Here is a 20050-nt window from a genome sequence, read left to right as displayed (position 1 = left end):
GTTACTTCTTATTATATATGGGAGCATGATTTAGCAAAGAGGCAAACCTCTTTAAATCACAAACATTATTTCACAGGCGATGACTTAGGTCTATAGCCATCTGTGTTTGGGCAACAGCTTTATCCTGGGGAGGGAGTAGTAAAACAAAAGGGCAATTCTGTGGTTCATCTTGGCTCAGGAGAAGCACGTGGATTATGGAAGGGTGTGGATCTGGGTTCCAGTTTCCTAAATTGCTTAATTTTAACTCTGTCACCTTGTTTAGGACACTTATCCCCTGTGAGCCTAGGTTTCTCCATCTATGAATAAAGCAGCAACATGTCAGGTATTGTGGGGATTAAATGAATGTAAAGTGACCAGCATTATGTCTTCCATGGACATCTTAAAATATGACTTTTCATTTTATTTTTGTTTAAGACCTGAATTCCTGGAGGTATCTGGAGGCCCCTATTTCGGGAGGCCTTTTCAAACCAGCCAAGCTGGACAGACAAAAGGTCAAGTGGAAATAACCCACTGGATTAGCTCCTGCCTCAGGAGCTGGGTCTGCTCCAAGCTGATCCTCTGTCAGGGAGCGGTGGGGACTGATTCTTGGCCTGAATTCCAGTGGCAGTTCCCATGGGCGTGGGGGCTTCAGCAGGTGTGGGGGCTCCAGAACTATCCCAAGATGACGAGGTACTACCATTTCACAGTGCCTCTTGTAGGGCAAGTGCAGGCTGAGGACATACACTAGCTATTTGGAAACCTCTTTGTACACAGCAATTTCCATCCCTCGCCAACACATCTACTTTTGCTTCAGGCTCTTGTGAGGCTTCAGGCTACTCCTAAGATTCATCTTTTTAATCAATGGAAAGGAAGAAATGGCCTGCCTTTATTATTATCTAGGTTGGCTCTCTCAAAACAAGCAGGCTGCAAATCCCAATGGCTTCTCAGCACTGTCTCTGATGCATCCATCCTTCATTACGCTATTCCCATGGTAACCCTAGGCAGGGAGAAGAAGGACAGCTAACCATTGAGCGGCTATTTTTAGATTTCTGGCCAGATGCTTTGATAAATCTGTTGAGGGAAAGAAAATGAAACAAATGTAGGAGAGGATTTTTTTTTTTTCCAAAGGCAATATCATTGAAATCCGTATTATAAAACTGGAAAAGACCTTGAGAAATCATTCAACCTACTACCTCTAGGAAGATCTACTTCCAAATCATACCCAGAAATTGTTCAATAAGATCTTTTTTAGAACATTTTATATAATAGCTTATTCTAATAGATAACCAAATTTTCTACCCTGATTTTATCCTGTGTTCAATCTCAGTTCTCAGACCAACGGAGTTGGGAATAAGACTATGATTGTTCAAGTTGTCAGCTACACAACCCTGAGGGAATCATTTATTAGACTACACTAATAATGACATTCCTGAGGCTTGTGCAGTGCACATTCTGTGTAACTATCTGCACCGGTCCTACTTCACTTACTTTTTTTTAAAATGTAAATTCCTCCCTTCCTCCTTAAAAACCTTCAGGAATTTCCCATTGCTCTGAGGTTAAAGCCCATAGATCTTTAAAGGGAGCCTCATGTTGCCTGATTTCAAGCTATATTACAAAGCTGTGATCACCAAGACAGCATGGTACTGGCACAAAAACAGACACATAGATCAATGGAACAGAATAGAGAGCCCAGATATGGACCCTCAACTCTATGGTCAACTAATCTTCGACAAAGCAGGAAAAAATATCCAGTCTCTTTAATAAATGGTGCTGGGAAAATTGGCCTGCCACATGCAGAAGAATGAAACTGGACCATTCTCTTACACCATACAGAAAGATAAACTCAAAGTGGATGAAAGACCTCAATGTGAGACAGGAATCCATCAAAATCCTAGAGGAGAACATAGGCAGTAACCTCTTTGACATCGGCCACAGCAACTTCTTTGAAGACCTGTCTCCAAAGGCAAGGGAAACAAAAGCGAAAATGAACTTTTGGGACTTCATTAAGATAAAGAGCTTCTACATAGCAAAGGAAACAGTCAACAAAACAAAGAGGCAACCCACAGAATGGGAGAAGATATTTGCAAATGACATTACAGATAAAGGGCTGGTATCCAAGATCTATAAAGAACTTCTGAAACTCAACACCCAAAAAACAAATAATCTAGTCAAAAATGAGCAGAAGACATGAACAGACACTTGTCCAAAGAAGAATGGCTAACAGACACATGAAAAAATGTTCATCATCATTAACCATCAGGGAAATTCAAATCAAAACCATATAGAGATACCACCTTACACCAGTTAGAGTGGCAAAAATTGACAAGGCAAGAAACAACAAATGTTGGAGAGGTTGTGGAGAAAGGGGAACCCTCTTACACTGTTGGTAGGAATGCAAGTTGGTGCAGCCACTTTGGAAAACAGTGTGGAAGTTCCTCAGAAAATTCAAAATAGAGCTACCTTATGACCCAGCAGCTGCACTACTGGATATTTACCACAAAGATACAGATGTAGTGAAAAGAAGGGACACATGCACCCCAGTGTTCATAGAAGCAATGTCCACAATAGCCAAACTGTGGAAGGAGCTGAGACGCCCTTCAATAGATGAATGGATAAAAAAGATGGGGTCCAAATATACAATGGAATATTACTCAGCCATCAGAAAGGATGAATACCCAACTTTTACATCCACATGGATGGGACTGGAGGAGATTATGCTAAGTGAAATAAGTCAAGCAGAGAAAGACAATTATCATATGGTTTCACTTATATGTGGAATTTAAGGAATAGCATGGAGGACATTAGGAGAAGGAAGGAAAAAATGAAGGGGGGGAAATCAGAGGGGGAGATGAACCATGAAAAACTTTGGACTCCGGGAAACAAACTGAGGGTTTCAGAGAGGGGGGACGGTGGGGGGATGGGTGAGCCCGGTGATGGGTATTAAGGAGGGCACGTAGTGCATGGAGCACTGGGTGTTATATGTAAACAATGAATCATGGAACACTACATCAAAAACAAATGATGTAATGTATGGTGACTAACATAACATAAGAAAATAAAAAAATAAAATAAAGTGGTTATAAAAGTACAACATGATATCTATCCTGCATACCTGTCCAGATTCATTTAGTACTACTGTAGTTCTCTTTCTCCGTGTTTTCGCAAAAGACTTCCAGTCAGAGTCTCAAACATGCCACCTTCCTCCCATCTCAAGATCTTTGCACTTACCTATAATACTCCTCCCTGTGCTTTCTTACCTAGCTAATTTCTCTAATTCCTTCCTGTCCTTAAAAGCAGAGCTCATTTATCAGAAAACACTTTCTCGACCTCTGAAACAAGAAAAGCACACACCTTCAATAGCCTCTCCTCACAATTCATGCATTTCCTTTCCAGCGCTTAACAGTTCGTGAATGTATATTTATTTACGTAACTTTTTTAAAAAACTATGAGCTTCAGATTGTGAGGGAATGATATTGTTTGCTCACCGTTATATATCTAGTACCCAGCACTGTGTTTAGCAAATAAATGATTCTAGTAACTGAATGAATGACTAGCAATTATTTTAAAGGGACATAATCCCAGTTTCTCTGTCAAGTCAAGCTGTCAACATGATTGACTGGGGCTCCTTAAAATGTAATGTGCATCCAAATTCCTCAGAGGACTTGTTAAAAATGCAGATTCTGATTCAGTAGATCTAGGGCGAAGCCTGTCATTCTGCATTTCCAACTCATATCTAACTAGCTGTAGAATTTGGTTGTAGATTGGAATCACCTTAGGAGCTTAAAAAAAAAAAATCACAATTCTGAGATTTCATCCCTGGTGATTCTGGCTTAATTGTTATGTACTTGGCCGTGGCTTGGGGGATCTTTAAAAACTCCCCAGTTTAAAACAAACAAACAAAAAACACCCCACAAAAAAACCCCAAACAAACAAACAAAAAAAATCTTCCCAGTTTATTCTAATATCAAACACTCTTGGAGATCCACTGATTCCAGGCAAAGCTCATCCTTAACAGGAGGTAAAGGGATATTTTCATTGCCCTTTGCATTAAACAGCATCCAACATGACCACCCGATAGAGGTCCATCTTATTACTATTTTTTAAATGCATATCTTTAGAGACACACAGCAAAGTGGTACCTACCATTTGTTGTGTGAGCTGAGAGAAGCCCATAGGAGTTGGTTAATGTGGCAGCAGAATGGTCCGATCTTAAACTTTCCCACCTCTATCATGGGGGAAACTTATGTCTTATCAAATATTCAAAAGTAAGTGTAGCTATTGAAAAAAGTGGAACATTTTGGTAGAACCAAATGCAGTTATAGCAGCCTTTGCAGCCAGAGGAACAATGCATACTTACTCACATAATAGCATCAGAGAAAAGAGAACTGGAGTGCACTTCCAAAAGGTGCAGTATTTGTAGTGAGTTTCTTGATTCCCTGCTTGCCCATAACCATGAACCTGAAAACGAGCCATAGGCTCTTGGGCATTTGGTTTACTTTCTTTGAAGATCAGTGCTTTTTAATCTAAAGCATAGTAACAATCCCCCTTTCTTGTCATTAATTCCGCTGACCACTGATTATTTCCACTGATTTATTTTTGTTTGTGTGTTTTTTTATTATGTTATGTTAATCACCATACATTACATCATTAGTTTTTTTTTTAAAGGTTTTATTTATTTATTTGAGAGAGAGAGAATGAGAGAGAACACATGAGAGGGGATAGAGTCGGAGGGCAAAGCAGACTCCCTGCCGAGCAGGGAGCCCGATGCGGGACTCGATCCAGGGACTCCAGGATCATGATCTGAGCCGAAGGCAGTTTCTTAACCAACTGAGCCACCCAGGCGCCCACATCATTAGTTTTTGTTGTAGTGTTCCATGATTCATTGTTTGCATATAACACCCAGTGCTCCATTCAGTACGTGCCCTCTTTAATACCCATCACCAGGCTAACCCATCCTCCAACCCCCCTCCCCTCTAGAACCCTCAGTTTGTTTCTCAGAGTCCATAGTCTCTCATGGTTCGTCTCCTCCTCAGATTTTCCCTCCTTCATTTTTCCCCTTCCTACTATTTTTTTTTTAATCTTAAAAATTCCCCAACGTGGAGTATAATCTTTTGCACTGGGTAGCTTAGCACAGTAGTACATGTCAAGCCCTACACTAGCTGTTTTCATAGTCTCGGTTACTTAGTCTCCTCAGCAAACCTGTTAGGCAGATCACATTTTACAGATGACAAAATTGAAGCTTACTAGTTGACTAGCTTCCGCAAAACACACAGATGGCCAGTGGCAGAGTCCAGATATATCTGATGCTCTCTCCACCCCAGTGTTAATTAACAGTGTGTAGGCCAAATTCGGCCTTCAAATATATTGGTCCACATGGTCTCAATACATTTTTAATGAGGTGCTGCCATTTAGAAAGCAGAAAATTTCCCATAAAAGTCCAGATTTCAAGCTTATATTTAGAATAATTACATCTAAAAAGGGTAAAATAAAAAACTAAAATAAAATAATCGTATCTGACAATATTGAGTAACATGCCTGCCAGGCTGAATCTTGCCTGAAGCTGAGTGACATTTTTCTCTTTCAGCTGACTTTCTACCTCTCACTAATATCTCTTTTACTCCTGGCCTGGCCCAACATTTTATGACAGCTGTTTGGCCCCTCCAGGTCTCTGGGTTTTCAGCTTTGCCTCTGAACTCTATTGAGGGAAGAAATATATTTTATCATCAGGAAAAAAAAAAATGACCTCTTTCTTGGTGAGATGGATTGCATTGCCATCTTTATGACTTAAGACCATTTTAGGACTCTGTATATTTGCATCTGATGGGCTGATTTCTTTGAATATAGAGTGGTGGATTCTACCTTCTGATTCTACTATTTTAGCTATTTGGAGGGGTTTCCAGTCAAAGTTTTGACTTCAGAGGGGTTTGTAAGTTGCATGGTTGCATGGTTGTGTTGCAACAACCATAGCCCCATGAAAACTCACGTATCCCTTGGACTCATGGTGTAGTGTATTCCGTTTAGTCTCCTTCAAGGAAGACTGTGGTAAGGAAGAAGAGGATTTTCCCTAATGTTGTCAGGGCCTATGTGGTCTGGCCCTAGTAGCACTGGGCAGGTCGTCCCAGGAATGTCACTGGTTCCTGATGTAGCAGGACATGCAGAAAGCAAGATTCACACATAGGAGGTCTTCTCCTTGGTTTTGAGAGTTGGTTCCCTCTGTTCCAATGTATCTGTTTCCTTGTTTCCTTTCTATGCCTGACTCTGACCCACAGCCCACTCTGGTGCTGGTTTCTCTGCACTCCCCGCGTCATTCAGTCTTCGCAGAGCCTTCTCATTGCATGTCGGAGCCCGGTCACTCAGCGGAGTGCAGGCACATAGGCTGTGCTACTGAAGCCTCGGAACAATCCTCTGATACACCTCTTCTTATTCCCAGGAGACTGTGGCCCAAAGAGAAGGAGAAGGATTTTCAAATGGTTAAATACTAACCTTGACTATTCTGTCACATATTTCACTTGGGCTTAAGAGGCCGATCTTGCAACTGAACCCTGGCTATGGAACATGAGAAAGATTATTCAACCATTCCTTATTTTACCACGTGGCATGCCATGTGAGACATCATCGATTTTAAGATATGCCGTTATTTGATATGCCACTGAGAACAGAAAAAACACTGTCAAGTAAATTATGTCATTTAAATTATGTTGATTGTTATCCCCTTCTCAAGTACAGGTTTTCTAACATAAAAATATGTCTGAGGATTGACGAATATGGCACTTTAACTTTTATTGCATGCCTTTAATGTAGAAGACACTAAAGTGTGAATTGTCTTACTAAGATGTAAGAAAGTAGATGAAAATATTTACACTACCATGTTCTTCCTTCAGCAACCATCAACTGACCTAGAATTTGACCGTGTAGTGATTTATACCACTTGCCTTCGTGTGGTACGGACAACCTTTGAAAGATGTGAACTGGTTAGAAAGATCTTCCAAAACCATCGAGTAAAATTTGAAGAGAAAAACATAGCTCTGAATGGTGACTATGGAAAAGAGTTAGATGAGCGATGCCGACGTGTTTCAGAAGCCCCTTCCCTCCCTGTCGTGTTCATCGATGGCCATTATCTTGGGGTAAGTACTCTGCTAAGGAAAATCTTCTTTTTGTATTGAACCCAACCAGTGTTGTTAGAAATCTGTAAGCCTATGACAAGGCGACTTGCAACATAACTCCCAGGACATTTGCTATTTTTTTGGAGTTCAGACCAAAGGGATTGAGGCACTTATTTCTATCCCAAATGATGTGTTGCTAACAGTGTTCATCCCTACAGAAGCATGGTGAGATAAAATCCACATGAAATTGCCTTTTTTAATAGGAATACATTTTTCACTTGTCCAGTTGACTTGAGTTTTGCATTATGAAGCTTGACATGTGAGATAAAAACTATTTTTTAGTTCACACAAGAAAAAGGGAATATTTATAAGATACACATTTATGAATTCTCTTATGCCCCATTATCGAACACTCAGTTTCCTACCTAATGAAACTAAGATGGCAGTCCCAAAACGAAATCAATAAGAAATGGGGCCTGGAGCCAGAATTTTATCTGCTTGTTTTTAAAATTATTCTGGATTTTGGTAATTTGGCAGTGTGAGACACAAATTTAGGCTTCCAGTAGCAGAGAAGGGAAAATTCCCGAGCAGCAATGAAACATGACTGCCTCCTTTCTCTTTGAATAATACTGTTAGCGTAATTAACCCCCACTGATCTGTGAACACACTCAATCGCTAAGAAGCCCAAGAAGAGGGCTCTGGAGAGTGCACTTTAGAAAGAGTAAGAACAAAGAGCCAAAGGAGGCCAGCAGTTGAGGGGGTGGGACTGACTCCCCCAGATCACTTATCAGAGAACAAAGAGCTGCCTTCAAATGGCAGATGGATATTTGGATCTTGGCTTTGTTTCACATTTGGTCTTAACCTTCAGTTTTCAGAGATGGTTAGAAAAAATCCAGAGCAGGAAATGCTCATGTTTTGTTACAGGGAAGCTGTTCTGATATCCTGTCTAGAGCCATCGCTGTTAGAGACAGCCTGTCATCTTATGGAAAGACAAATGCAGAGAAGCCATGATTCACTAGCTATGTCTTCTGCAATCTTACTTCAAACTTGAGTTGGATGCAGACTCCATTCTGAAGCAGAGGAATTTTGATTTGAAGCATTGAACCTCTTTCATTATATTTCCACATGTACCCTTAGGTCCCAGAAAGCTACAACAATGACAGTGATAATAATGATAAATTAATAATAATAGTAGTAATAATGTTAGTATACTGTGCTCTCAGCTTTACACATTCATCTCATCTAATCCCCGGGACAGCCTTAGAGAATACCTCTCTGCTCTACTCACTGAGAGGCAAGACAGCCTTATTTCAAATTCCTGCTCTGATACGTCTATGTGATTCTGGGTAATTTATAAAACACTCTGTGCCTTGGTTTTCTCATTTGTAAAAGGAGCATGGTAATAGAACTTTTCTCACAGACTAAATTGTGAGGATTTTACCATATATGTAATATATAGAAGTGCTCAATTCCTGTGCCTGGAACAAAGTATGTTTTTAATAAATAGTAACAACTATTATCCTTGTTTTGCCAACGAGAACATTAATTACTTTGCTCCAAATCACATAGCTTGTCAAGTGACAGGGCCAGGACTCAAAGTTAGGTCTGTCCGATTCCCCAAACCCCTGCTTTTTGGCACATCACCTCAAAGAAAGGGATCTTTGATACTTTGTTTGCTGATATGGTCTTATGCCTAGGACATGGTTTGGCACAAAGTGCTCAGAAACGTATGTTGAATGGGTGTATGAATGATGCTATACTGTTCTCTCACATTCTTTCCTTCTCTCCCTATGACATTCTTCCACCAGGAAAGGATCTGATAAACTCACTCACACCAGGGAGAAAATCACTGATAAGGGTTGTGGTCATTTGCCTTTTAACCCTGGCAAAATTCTTCTGATGATGTAAGATATTTCTCATTGTAGAATTTTAATTTCTGTGAAATTGCCCAATTAAATTTAGTGGGTGACTGCCTCCTTACACAGGTGTAATATGGTTGGCCTCACCTGATATGCTGCTTTTGACCATACTTATCTTCTTCCTCCTTCTAAGGCAATCTAACAGGCCGTGGTGCTATTTTTCTTTCCATTTGATGGGTAGAGGCAGAGGGCAACAGGTAAAGGAGGTGGTGTGCAGATTCTTTCTCAACTGCTTTTTCTGCGTGATTAGTTTATTAGCACACAGTGGCCTAGAGAAGGAAAGATCACACAGGTGCTACCTTGTTCTTCTGCAATTTGAAGCTAATGCCCCAAATCTGGAAAGAGGCCGGAGACAGATTTTCTTTTCCTCTTTCTTTTTTCTTATAAAAGGAGAATTACTTCAAAATCTATAACTCAAAATGGAGGTAAGCACTCCAGAAAACAACTTCTACAACAGTTTCTCCTTCTACTACAAAAATGCCTTGATTTTAAATTCCAGTGCACAGTTGTAAATGGAATACATTGCTGGACTCATAGAGCCTTTTCCCTGCAGTTTTCATTTATCTGAAATGGAAGGATGCCCTCTGCTGGGTTTTGGCACATGGTGAAGCATAATTTTTAGGGAGGAAAAGAAGCTGATGTTGGTAATTTCCTTAACATCTGTGATGTTTTAAAGTCACATGAAACCATTTGATTTAGTTTAAATGTAGATGAGTGAAAAATCAAGCTGTATGTATCATCTGTGCAATACAACCTTTTTAAGGAGGGAGAGGGAGAACTGGAGAGGGACAGAGAAAAGAGGTATATAGGGACAGAAATAGGCCTATGGAGGCAGTGAGATGGGATGGGGAGAGCATGAGACCATTTTGCAGTTCCCTTATTTTCCTGCCATCATGGTCACCAGAGCCAGGGATGGGTGGTACCAAAGAAATTCAGTTATCTTCAATGAGGGGAAGGTCATAGAGTTCAACGGGCAAGAGCAGAAGAATTGAAGAATGCTGAGCTCTTTTTTCCTGACAACTCTGGTTCCCAGCCAAACTTCTATGTAAAGATGGAAGCGGTGAAATAGTCAAGGGAAAGAAATTACTTTAGAAAACAAATCTCCACTGCCCTGGGATGCTCCACTGGGGGAGGAAGGGTCAGTCAAGGAGTGGGGGGCTAAGAGGGGTGGGCGGTGGGGAAGCAAGTTCAACTCGAAGCTTGTTTAAAGCCATTGTCCTGTTGCTTTGGCATCAGGAGATCTTTACACAAAAACATTGCATTCTGATAGTTCGGACATAAATTATCTTAGAAATTCTAGTAGGAAATAGGTTAGAAGTACTGTCTTGATTCTCGACCAACCATAAAACTCTATAATAGAAATCCATAAAACCCACATTGGAACTTAGCTATAAAACATGGAATGAATCAGAGTGGGGACTCTGGTAACAGAGAGGAATAGAAGGGCTATGGATCTAGACAGGTGTTTTAAACTAGCTGTTATTGAGTTGTGACTGCTTGATAATTCTGTATTCATTGAAAGTGCAGTTTTTTTTTCCTTCAGTTTAAGAATGAAGGAATTGTTATTGAGCACAGCTAGTTTATACACTAGAAATATAGACTCTAGGCATGTTTTTATGGACAATTTGCAAAACTTCTCTGCAAAAATGGCCCACCAAGGAAGCCTCTGCCATGATCAGGAAGTGGTTCACTCTAGAAATGCTGTCTTTGGTCCTCTCCAGAAAAACAGATGATTTGTTCTCTGCCTCTTTTTCTACAAAATTCTGTTCCTAAGTAAAGTCTTGGGTGAGTGTATCTGTAGTTACTGAATCTGTCACATATGAAAACAATGAGGGAAAATGGGAAATGTGGTTTTTAGCTTTCTAGCCTCTACAGTATGGGAAGACATTCTAGAAGGTGATCGGATTGGTTACTGAGTGAATCAAACCATAATATCTGCCAGATATGCTGTTTTTCATTTGTTTTGTTTTGTTTTAATCAGATTATTGAGGTACAATTTACATATAATAAACTGTATCCATTTAACTTATAATTTGGATGGGTTTTGGCAGACACTTATGAATCTATCAACACATTTGAGATCAGAGCATTTCCATAACACCCCAAATATTCCTCATGCCATTTGGCAATCTCTTCCTCCAACCCTAGTCCCCTGGTGGTCATTGATCTTTCTGTCAATATAGTTTTCTATTCTTCTAATGTCTTTGTCTGGTTTTGGTGTCAGGGTAATGATGACCTCATCAAGTGAGTTTGGAAGTGCTCTACCTTATGCAATTTCAATTTCTCATTCTCTTTATTGCTTAGTGTAGAGCATTAGATCATTTGACATCATTTTCCTTTTATGTGAAGGACTTCTTATATGCTACTATTGTAGTGTGGGTCTGCTGTAGATAAATTCTTTCAGCATTTTTTTGTCTGAAAAGTTTTTATCTCACCTTTGTCTTTTATAGGATATTTTTGCTGGGTATAAAATGCTAGGTTAAAAAGGTTTTTTTTTTTTTCCCTTTCAGTACTTAAGAGACATTGCTCCTATGTCTTCCCATTTACATTACTTCTGATAAACTATATGCTGTTATTCTTATCTTTGTTACCTGTGTGTCTTTTCCCTCCAATTGCTGCTTTTAAGATTTTTCTTTTCAGGATGCCTGGGTAGCTCAGTAGGTTAAGCATCTGCCTTCTGCTCAGGTCATGATCTCAGGGTCCTTGGATCCAGTCCCACATTGGGCTCCTTGCTCAGTAGGGAGCCTGCTTCTCCCTCTGCCTGCCGCTCCCCTTGCTTGGGCTCTCTCTCTCTCTGGCAAATAAATAAATAAAATCTTAAAAAAAAAAAAGATGTTTCTTTTCATCACTGGATTTAAGAAAGTTGATTATGATATATTTTGGTGTAGTTTTTTCATGTTTCTTTTGCTCAGAGTTCATTGAAATTCTTGGATCTATAGTTTTTTGGCTTTTTAAAAAATAAAATTTGGAAAACTTTTAGCCATTGTTTTTTCAAATATGATTTAGGCCCCCCCCTCCCCATTTTCTCTTCTTTTCAGAGACTTTACTTACATGCATATTAGGCTGCTTGAAGTTGTTCCATAGTTCACTTATTTTCATCTTGGATTGTTTCTCTTGTATGTCTCCTAGATCCCTAATCTTTTGTTGTAAAATGTCTAATCTTTTGTTAATCCTATCCAGTTTATTTTTTTATCTCAGGCATTATAATTTTATCTTTAGATATTTATTTTTTTATAATATATTTTCCATGTCTCTAGTTAACATGTTCAATATTTCTTCTAGCTTTTTAAACATATGGGATGTAGGTATAATAACTTGTTTTAATCTCCTTGTCTGACAATTGTAGTATCTGTGTCAGTTCTGAGTTGGTTTCAATGGATTGATATTTCTCTTCATTGTGAGTCATATTTTCTACTTTTTTGCCTGCCTGGTAATTTTTTTATTGGATTTTGCATATTATGAATGTGACCTAGGTGGGTTAAAGTATTCCTTGTTGGAATATTTTTGTATTCCTATAAATATTCTTTAAATTTTTGCTGGGATGCAGTTAAATTACTTGGAAAAAGTTTGCTATTTAGGGTTTTGTTTTTAAGATTTTCTAGACAGAGCCAGAATACTGTTTAGTCCAAAGCTAATTATTCCCCAATATGGAGGCATAATATTGTGGGATCTTTATCTAATGTCCCATTATAAGGTTTTCCAGTCTGACTGATGGAACAGGCATTCTTAGCCCTATCCCTAGGTACTGTCCCTTTTAATCTTTCCAGGTTCTTTTGCTGGACTTCAGTAGTTTCCTTACATGCATGTGCTGATCAGTACTCCACTGAACACAGGCTGGGCTCTCTGCATATCTCTAGAGGTCTCCATGAAGCTCTTTACTCTCTAGTGCTTTGTCCTGTAAACTCTAGCCATCCTAGTCTCCTGGGTTTTTAGGTTTATTTCCTCAACCCAGGGTGTCCACCAGGTCCTTTTTTCCTGAATATATGAGGGTAGTTTTTATTAGCAACAACAATGACAATAACAGTAAAGGCTAACTTGAATGGTATACTCTGCCAAGCTTTTTGCCTGCTTTTTCTCTTTTACATTGTAAAATAGTACTGTGAATAGTACTATCATCTCTCCCAACCCAAATTTTGTGCCTGAAGAAAAGTAAGGCTTAGAGAAGTTAAGAAACTGTTTAAATACCTCCAGATCACAAGTAGCATAGCCAGGATTCCAATTTGGCTGTGTCTGACTCTAGAGATTGGACCCTTTAAAATCAAGACTGCAAAGTTCTTTTTTTTTTTTTAAAGATTTTATTTATTTATTTGACAGAGAGAGACACAGCGAGAGAGGGAACACAGGCAGGGGGAGTGGGAGAGGGAGAAGCAGGCTTCCCGCCGAGCAGGGAGCCTGACACGGGGCTCGATCCCAGGACCCTGGGAACATGACCTGAGCCGAAGGCAGACGCCCAACGACTGAGCCACCCAGGCGCCCCAAGACTGCAAAGTTCTTAACCCTCATCTCCATGGCCTTCAACTCCACTCTTTAGCAGCATATTCACACCCTGAATTGCTTTGTCATTTGAAACTGCTCCACATTCAAGATCTTGAACTTAGAAACATCCTGCTGTGGCCATGATTTTCTGCCCTTCAGACTATCCCCTCGTCTCCCTATTAAACTTGCTCTACCATCAATGATATTGTTTGTCCTTTCCCTTTTTTCACTTCTCTCAGCTTATAGTCATAATTTTGGTTTCACTTGTTTCCCTACCTTACTGTATTCAGAAATATGATAATACCTAGTCTGTTATCACCTGCTGGAAAAGCTCTGTTAAGCTCCCACGTTTGTCCATTCCCAGTCCTATGCAACCCCCTTCATCTGTTTTTCCTCTTTTACTCCAGTACAACCCAGGGCATTATTGGAGAAAATCTCAAAGTCATAGCAAAGAAGTCTCCAACAAAGTTGTATTATCAGCATTATCAGCATTATCTAGCCCATTATCTAATAATAATATCTTGTTGGTTTTCTATTGCAATCCACATAAGCAACTGCTCCAATGCTTTCTAATTTCACCAAACAGAAGTCCCATTGCCATCTCCTGCTCCCTCTTTATCACATCCATTTTTATCTTTCTCTTTTTCCAGTCTTCAAGTCTATTTGTAGTTCCAATCTTGTAGGATGTTTTAATTTTTTGCAGATATTTTACTTCAACATCAAACACACACACACACACACACACACACACACACACACCCATAGAATGATTCCTCATTATTAGTTACTTAATTCAGTTCTCTGGTTTTGATTAGTGACCCCACGATTTTCCCAGTCACTGAGACTCAAAATCTTAGTTTTCTTTTACTCCACCATCTTTCTCTTATTCATATCTGGCCTCTTGCCAAGATTTGCATTGTAGCCTATGGGTTCTTAACTTTCACATTTTGGGAGCTCCTCCTGGAAAATAGGAGTAGCAAAGTAAAGTGGAAGCAGACAGCTGGAATAAGTTCTTTTTCTTGCTGGTATGAGTGTTGGTCAAGTTATTTACTCTCTTTAAGGTGAAGATAGTAGGGGTGCCTGGGTGGCTCAGATGGTTAAGCGTCTGCCTTTGGCTCAGGTCATGATCTCTGGGTCCTGGGATCAAGCCCCACACTGGGCTCCCTGCTCAGCGGGGAGTCTGCTTCTCCCTCTCCCACTGCCTCTCCCCTCCACTCGTGCTCTCTTTCTCTCTCTCTCAAATGAATAAATAAAATCTTTCTAAAAATTTGTAAGATGAAAATAATAAAATAACTACAACATTAGGTATTTTGAGAATTAAATGAGATGAAGCATAAAAACTCACTGTACCTGGAACATGGTGTACTCTAAGTAGCCCTTTGATAATATTAGTCAAGCAGAAACTTTAGAGAAAGCTTATATTTAGGATGTATAGGTGGAAAGAGATGGAGTGAGTGAAAAAAATTAAGATAGGGCTGGATCAATAAATCATGAGAGGAGAAAAGGTGGAGTATCATTCTGAGTCTGTCCTCAAACATCAGTGTCCAAATGGTCTGATTCATGGGGGCAGGGCATCTGAGCTTCTGGATAGTGGTAATGTTTTTCATATGAAGCAGGGATTAAGGCCAAATGCTATTGAGTTTCATGTGAGCTGATATGTGGGCTATTAGAGATATTCCATCTCCGTTCATGACACTTTTCCATGAATATTAAACATAATTATTTAAATAACATTATATTTATTCACTTTAATACCACGTAAGTTATTAATATTTTTACTAATAATGCTATCTACAACATATTAGAGTTTTTTAATATATGAGGTTTGAAAATTATTAGCAACATACATATTTTCTCAGGATGAAACATAGGAGTTATATATAAGAAACTCTACACCTTAATTATTATTTCCTTACAATATGACACTGAGTTTTTCTCTTTTTAATAGTAAATCCAATTTTACCTTTATTCAACTCAGAAAGCATTTTGTTATGTGAAAATGCCAAAAGGTGACATCCAATTTATTCTTTATTATTAGAGCAAAGCTAATCCATTTAAACACGTGTGCCCAAGTAAGAGGGAGAAGGGTGAAGGAATTAATTTCTTACATTCTCCTGTTAGCATGTCTCCTCTCTCATATCCTCTCAGATCAAGACCAAGTTGGGATAATAGTGGGGCAACGATCAAGATGAGGTTGCAGAAGACTTACTTTATTAGATTTTGTAAAGACAAATGTAGATAGATGCATACAGAAGTGTCATACAGAAGTATAGAACCTTGGATTTAGAAGGAACCTTAGATGTCAGCTTGTTTAGTGTTTCTCTCAGTGCAAGAATTCTTTCTACAACATCCTTGGGCAAAGATGAACAACCTTTGAACATATCCAGTGACAGCAACCGCACTATGGTTCAAGGCAACCAATTTTATTCTAGTATCCCTTTAAGTATTAGAAAGTTCTGCCTCTAACTTCCTTCACTTGTTGGTCTGAGTTCTTCTACCTAGAACAATGCAAATTCAAACTGTTCCCTCATCCATAACTGTAAATTCATATATAAAAGTGTTGGCAAGTTTTCTCCATGGTTCCCTTTACTCTTATCTCCTGATTCTCTGAACTTCCACATCCTATTATTCTCCTTAGGACACAGTCTAGTCTTTAAGTGCAGCACCCAAAACTAGAGCCAATCTTCTAGATGATTATCTCTGTGAACATTATCTCTATTGCTCTATTAATGGAACTTACATTTACTTTAAGCCTCTATGTCATACAATTGATCATATTGAGTCTGAGGCTAGTTAAAATCCTTGTGTAACTTGGTCCATTGACCAAATCTTCATCTTCATCTTTGCTGATTTGTTTGGCTCTCATCTTATTCTTGCAGAGGAAATGCAGAAATACTATGATTACAGTGTTTTCATCTCATATTTTGGGTGCTGCACTTAAATCAATGACATGAAGAGTCACATAGCCGTAAGTACCTTGAAACCTGTTTATGCGCTATTCAACTTTCACTCCAAAAACTTAAGAGTCAGTTAAAGAGAGAGCTTTTGAAACATGCAGGCATTAAGTATTTTGAAATTATAGGCCCAAGGAACAACTTCACCCATATACAGTCTTTCCTTAATATATATATCCTGGCCTTGTCATTTCACAAATTTCAGTGCATTGTCCCACTTGACCAAGACTTTGCCACCTTTCATTTTGCCTGCTGTAATTCTCTGTATGGCTGGATACTTATAAAGTGTCTGGTAAGCTCATTGTTTAGTGACTTGCATAATCCATTAAAACCCGAGTCTTGAATTTGGTGCTATGGACCTAGGCACTGTGGAAGTATAAAATAGTTGTGTCTATTTGTGACTTGGCCACAAGTTAAAAGAGGACACAGAGCATGCCACCTAATAAAGGGTTCTAAGAGCCAATTTGCCTGTATCTCAATTAAGATGTAAATTGCTAACTATTCCCAATCTGATTGAAAAGAAAATATATTTGTGCATAATCAGTGCTTTCTTATTTGGATTTAAAGACATAATGTAAGCATTTAAGATCTTTTTTTTTTAATCTTAGAAAATGCAAGAAAATAATGTACCATTCTATGAGTAGGTGAAAGTTAATAGAAATTTTAATGAGCATCCATTTCTAATAGAACTTGAAATCAGTATCTCACTAAAGAAAAGCTTTGGTTGGTAATGAACAGTATTTCTGTTCTTGTGAGCATAGAGATTTAGTGTCCTCTCAACCACCAGAGGGCTCTCACAAGGTAAGAAAATACGTTGCATATATAGTAGAATAAATGAGCTCAATTAAAGTTAAGTGTCTAAAATATGTGGATAATAGACAAAGTTTCAAATCCAGATTTCCTTTTAGGAAAAGAAAAAAAAATTAGCAGGAACAATTTTAAACTGACTATTCAAAAACTTAAAACAAATGTAATAAATACTTTATACTTTGGGGGCCTAACCCTAAATCAAACATTTATACCATTCATTTATATTTTGAATGGAAAAAAAATAAGAGTAAAGTGCACGTATTTTCTCTGAGAGTTTCTGGCCCTTAGGATCTATTTTTCTATAAACATCGTTTGTTACCATGGTATTTATAAGATATATGATTACAACCGAACAAACATCTCACACCGGGATTTGACAAAGTAAATAGGTCCTGAAGTGGCGGACTTCCTTCTGAAAGGTAGGATTATGATACATTGTGTTGTGTGTTGTTTTGTTTTTAATCACTCCTTGCACACCCAGCTTGGTTGAACTCAGCCCAAGATGCTTCTCTCTCTAAAAACAAAAATTAAGCTAAAGACTTGACCATATGTTTGGTCCTGGTGGTGTTTATTTTCTGGATTAGATTCAAAGAATCAATAGAATGAGTAAAATGAAGCAAAGTACCTGTCTAAAAACAAGCCCTGAAATGCTGAGGCAAAAGCTGTACCCTGCACTTCCTCTTTGGGTGTAGTGAAGTCCCTCTTGCGGAGAGTCAGTAAGGTTTGGTGGCTCCATGGGCCAGTGCTCGTCCATTTACTGTGGATTTCAGTAACTCTCTGTGACTCCTATGGCCTATTTGAGAATCTGAGGAAGTGAATCAAAATTAGTGATTATCAATGTGTTCTCTGTGGTGCCCCAGAGATTCCTTCAATCTTTCCTTAAGGGGCACCTGATGGGTGGTGTGAGTGGGAAGGATTTCAAGCTCTCCTTGGAATACCAAACTACACTCTCCGATCCACACGTTTTATAGTATTCTACCTATGGTTTCTGTTGAAAGATTTGAAATAAACAAAAAGGTTCAGTTGAGGAACTTGGAAAACACAGAAACAAATGTCTAAAGTTCCCTTCAGTGATTTTACATTATTTGAATTTTTCTAGAACTTGTGTCGCATTGCTAATATGCAGGGTGGGAGTCATGATCTACAGTAGGTGGGGCAGGTTTAGATATGTCTCTTTGCACGGCCTCCAGGCTATTGTAAATGTAGTCATCCTGAAAAACCTAGAAGGAATAAAGTGAATAGTCATGGAGCAAACATTGGGCACCCTCTGTGTACAAAGCACTGTGCAATGTTGTAGGGATTCAAAGATTTTAAATGCACAGTCCCTGCCATCTAGGCTCAAAACGTAAGAGGTGTGCGTGAAGGGGAGAAGGAAGTGAGCATGACACAGGCTAGGTCACCCTAAGCTAGTTGTGCTAAGTGCTAAGTTCATTGCAAAAGTTTAGAAGGGGAAGAGAGACATATTTCAATCAGGGCAATGAGGGAAGGTCCTAAGCAGGAGACAGCATTTGAGCGGTGCTTTGCAAAATGTGTAAGATTTTAATCAGAAGTGGTGGGAATGTGCCCCTAATTCTGTGCCGCATGTGTTCCTAGCATAAAAGATTTCTAGAGAGAAATCTAGTGTAATGCCTAACTTGTGAACATCTTTATTTTAGAAGATATTATTTATTTATATGAGAGAGAGAGAGAGCACCAGCATGAGCAAGTGGGGAGGAGGAGGGAGAAGCCGACTCCCTGCTGAGCACGGAGCCCAAAGGGAGCCAAAGCCAGATGCTTAACCACCTCAGCCACCCAGGCGCCCCACTTGTGAACATTTTTGATTCCTTCTAATGAAGTGTGATTCAGTTTAGTTCTGGAAAGATCTAGGTGATGAAATGCAAGGTAAAAGAATTCTAGGGACTTACTGGGTTTTCCTGAAGGAATAGCAGATCAACTTAGACCTCTATAAAATGGTATTACCTAGGGAAACCATTTTTATGAGCTTTTTCTGACATACAGCTTAGCTCTGTGCTGATTGTATTCAGCTTCCCTGCTACCCCTGTGGCTGACAGTCAATAGCCCCGAAGGCATTAAGAGTCCACTGAGGGCAGGAGGGTCCCTCCTTGTTCTTCTCATTGGGGTCCTCCCGTGTCATACATTTTTTGGACTGTGCTGTGCTCTGGAGCTTGAAATGACCTTAGTCTGAACTTTAGTCTTTTGGTTTAACCTTGAATGAGTCAGGAGAATTTAAACATGTAGTAAAGGGGGTGAGAAGGACCTGGGTGCTGTCTTGGCTAGGGGAATGCTTGCTGAGAATCCTGGCTCCTCTCTGGCTATCGTGTTTTGTCCCTGAGGAAAAAAGGGTAAGATCTAAATTTTCAGATTTTTGTAAGTCAAAATGAGAAATAAATCAGTTCCATTCTGTCACTGACTGAGAATACTGACACAGAATGACCAAATCTCAGTCCCTTCTCAAGCAAAGGATACAATTAAAAATAACAATATGGGGGTGCCTGGGTGGCTCAGTTGGTTAAGCGACTGCCTTCGGCTCAGGTCATGATCCTGGAGTCCCGGGATCGAGTCCCGCATCGGGCTCCCTGCTCAGCAGGGAGTCTGCTTTTCCCTCTCCCGCCCCCCCCTCTTGTGCTCTTTCTCTCTCTCACTCTCTCTCTCAAATAAATAAATAAAATCTTTTTTTTTTTAAAGATTTTATTTATTTATTTGAGAGAGAGGATGAGAGGAGAGAGAGAGCACATGAGAGGGGGGAGGGTCAGAGGGAGAAGCAGATTCCCTGCCGAGCAGGGAGCCCGATGCGGGACTCGATCGCGGG

At 39.4% G+C, this 20050-nt stretch overlaps 1 protein-coding gene across 3 annotated transcripts in view; it reads left to right on the top strand.

The window, feature by feature from the left end:
* The window catches only part of GRXCR1 (glutaredoxin and cysteine rich domain containing 1), a 212683-nt gene that overhangs the window by 157933 nt on the left and 34700 nt on the right, over positions 1 to 20050 (top strand). Inside the window, exons 1-2 of one of the 3 annotated variants that reach the window (XR_002480976.1) lie at positions 7035 to 7103; positions 16357 to 16387. Coding sequence is in view for 1 of the 3 variants with exons in the window: in XM_021701661.1 (XP_021557336.1) it covers positions 6861 to 7103 (243 nt within the window). In the remaining 2 variants the exon portion in view is untranslated. Of the gene's footprint in view, positions 1 to 6860; positions 7104 to 16356; positions 16388 to 20050 lie in introns of those variants that run through there. The other 2 variants (XM_021701661.1, XR_002480977.1) reach the window with 2 other exon arrangements.

The sequence above is a fragment of the Neomonachus schauinslandi genome, chromosome 2 (genome assembly GCF_002201575.2).
Source record: "Neomonachus schauinslandi chromosome 2, ASM220157v2, whole genome shotgun sequence".
Taxonomy (NCBI): domain Eukaryota; kingdom Metazoa; phylum Chordata; class Mammalia; order Carnivora; family Phocidae; genus Neomonachus; species Neomonachus schauinslandi.
This window is presented reverse-complemented; position numbering and strand designations above follow the sequence as displayed.